Source organism: Sardina pilchardus, chromosome 13 (genome assembly GCF_963854185.1).
Source record: "Sardina pilchardus chromosome 13, fSarPil1.1, whole genome shotgun sequence".
Classification (NCBI taxonomy): domain Eukaryota; kingdom Metazoa; phylum Chordata; class Actinopteri; order Clupeiformes; family Clupeidae; genus Sardina; species Sardina pilchardus.
In genome coordinates this window covers 32,531,144-32,533,643 of record NC_085006.1, presented here as the reverse complement: position 1 = coordinate 32,533,643, position 2,500 = coordinate 32,531,144, and the positions used below count along the sequence as shown (strand labels likewise).

General features: G+C 47.8%; 1 protein-coding gene across 1 annotated transcript in view; it reads left to right on the top strand.

Annotated features, from left to right (window-relative positions):
* The window catches only part of LOC134100198 (NACHT, LRR and PYD domains-containing protein 14-like), a 26,266-nt gene that overhangs the window by 15,849 nt on the left and 7,917 nt on the right, over positions 1 to 2,500 (top strand). The window contains exons 7-8 of the mRNA XM_062553269.1: positions 189 to 362; positions 1,139 to 1,312. Of these exons, the coding sequence (XP_062409253.1) occupies positions 189 to 362; positions 1,139 to 1,312 (348 nt within the window). The remainder of the gene's footprint in view (positions 1 to 188; positions 363 to 1,138; positions 1,313 to 2,500) is intronic.

The following is a 2,500-nucleotide window of genomic DNA, read 5'->3' as shown; positions in this document are numbered from 1 at the left end:
GTGTGGGAGAGGTTGTTTTGTGAGAGAGGGGAAGTGTGTGTGAAGAAAATGGGTGGAGGTTGTGTGTGTAGATGTGAAGGTGTGGGTCTGTGGAGGGCAGAGATCAGTGTGTGTGTGTGTGTGTGTGAGAATGTGTGTGAGTAGATGATTGGGGAGTAATATTCAGATGTATCATGATGTGTCTCCAGGCTGCAGGACTGTTGGCTGACAGAGAAGAGCTGCTCCTATCTGGCCTCTGCTCTCACATCACTCTCCTCAACACTCAGACTGCTGGACCTGAGTGATAATCCCCTGCAGGACTCAGGAGTGGAACTTTTATGTTCTGCTCTTTCTCATCAGAACTGCAAACTGGAGGAACTACGGTAAGCACCACTTCATGTAGTGATTGTATGTGAGTGATTATGTGTGTGTACAGTATGCAGGAGTGTGTGTGTGTGTGTGTGTGTGTGTGTGTGTGTGTGTTTTATAACAGGGGACGTGTGTTTGTAGAAAGTGGGTGGAGGTTGTGTGTGTGGATGTGAAGGTGTGGGTCTGTGGAGGGCAGAGATCAGTGTGGTTGTGTGTGTTTGTGTGTGTGTGTGTGTGTGTGTGTGAGAATGTGTGTGTAAAGATGTGTGTGTGGGGGGGGGTGGATTGTGTGTGTGTGGGAGAGGTTGATTTGTGAGAGAGGGGAAGTGTGTGTGAAGAAAATGGGTGGAGGTTGTGTGTGTGGATGTGAAGGTGTGGGTCTGTGGAGGGCAGAGATCTGTGTGGTTGTGTGTGTGTGTGTGTGTGTGTGAGAATGTGTGTGTAAAGATGTGTGTGTGTGTGACAGAGAGGGAATGTGTGAGGATGTGTGGGGAGAGGCTGTGGGTGTGTGTGTATGTAGATTGGAGTATGTTTGTGTATGTGGTGGGAGATGTGAGCGCAAGAGAGAGAGAGTGTGTGTGTGTGTTATGTTCTGCTCTTTCTCATCAGAACTGCAAACTGGAGGAACTACGGTAAGCATCATTTCATGTAGTGATTGTATGTGAGTGATTATGTGTGTGTACAGTATGCAGGAGAGTGTGTGTGCGTGCGTGCGTGCGTGCGTGCGTGCGCGTGTGTGTGAGTAGATGATTGTGGAGTAATATTCAGATGTACCATGATGTGTCTCCAGGCTGCAATACTGTAATCTGACAGAGAAGAGCTGCTCCTATCTGGCCTCTGCTCTCACATCACTCTCCTCAACACTCAGACTGCTGGACCTGAGTAAGAATCACCTGCAGGACTCAGGAGTGGAACTTTTATGTTCTGCTCTTTCTCATCAGAACTGCAAACTGGAGGAACTACGGTAAGCACCACTTCATGTAGTGATTATATGTGAGTGATTATGTGTGTGTACAGTATGCAGGAGAGTGTGTGTGTGTGTGTGTGTGTGTGTGTGTGTGTGTGTGTGTGTGTGTGTGTGTGTGTGTGTGTGTGTGTGTGTGTGTGTGTGTGTGTGTGTGTGTGTGTGTGTGTGTGTGTGTGTGTGTGTGTGTGTGTGTGTGTGTGTGTGTTTTATAACACAGGGGACGTGTGTTTGTAGAAAGTGGGTGGAGGTTGTGTGTGTGGATGTGAAGGTGTGGGTCTGTGGAGGGCAGAGATCAGTGTGGTTGTGTGTGTGTGTGTGAGAATGTGGGTGTAAAGATGTGTGTGTGTGTGTGTGTGTGTGTGTGTGTGTGTATGTGTGTGTGACATAGAGGGAATGTGTGAGGATGTGTGGGGAGAGGCTGTGGGTGTGTGTGTATGTAGATTGAAGTATGTTTGTGTATGTGGTGGGAGATGTGAGCGCAAGAGAGAGAGAGAGAGAGTGTGTGTGTGTGTGTGTGTGTGTGTGAGAGAGAGAGAGAGACAGAGAGGGAATATGTAAGGATGTGTTGGGAGAGGCTGTGAGTGTGAGTATATAGATTGGAGTGTGTGTGTGTGTGTGTGTGTGTGTGTGTGTGTGTGTGTGTGTGTGTGTGTGTGTGTGTGTGTGTGTGTGTGTGTGTGTGTGTGTGTGTGTGTGTGTGTGTGTGTGTGTGTGTGTGTGTGTGTGTGAGAGTAGATGATTGGGGAGTAATATTCAGATGCATCATGATGTATCTCCAGGCTGCAGGGCTGTGAGCTGACAGAGAAGAGCTGCTCCTATCTGGCCTCTGCTCTCACATCACTCTCCTCAACACTCAGACTGCTGGACCTGGGTAGCATTGGGTTTAGCTTATTGGATAATGTCCTGAGTTCCTCAGCTGTAGAGGAGCTCTCTGCTCTAGTGAAGGACCCTGTGAGAAAGAGGCTTTGCAACCCCTAACTCACAGAGAGGGATGGGCGTGTCCAGAGGAGTCAGACAAGAAATACCGTAGTTTCCGTGATAAAGGTGCAGGTTTATTTACAGTGCGCAGGTGCGAGATAATCAATAATAAACAAACAAAAATACTTAGAAAACGAAAACAAAACCGGCCATCATAGGCAATATAACTCATAACTCACTACTCACTTTCAATACACAGCCTCATAG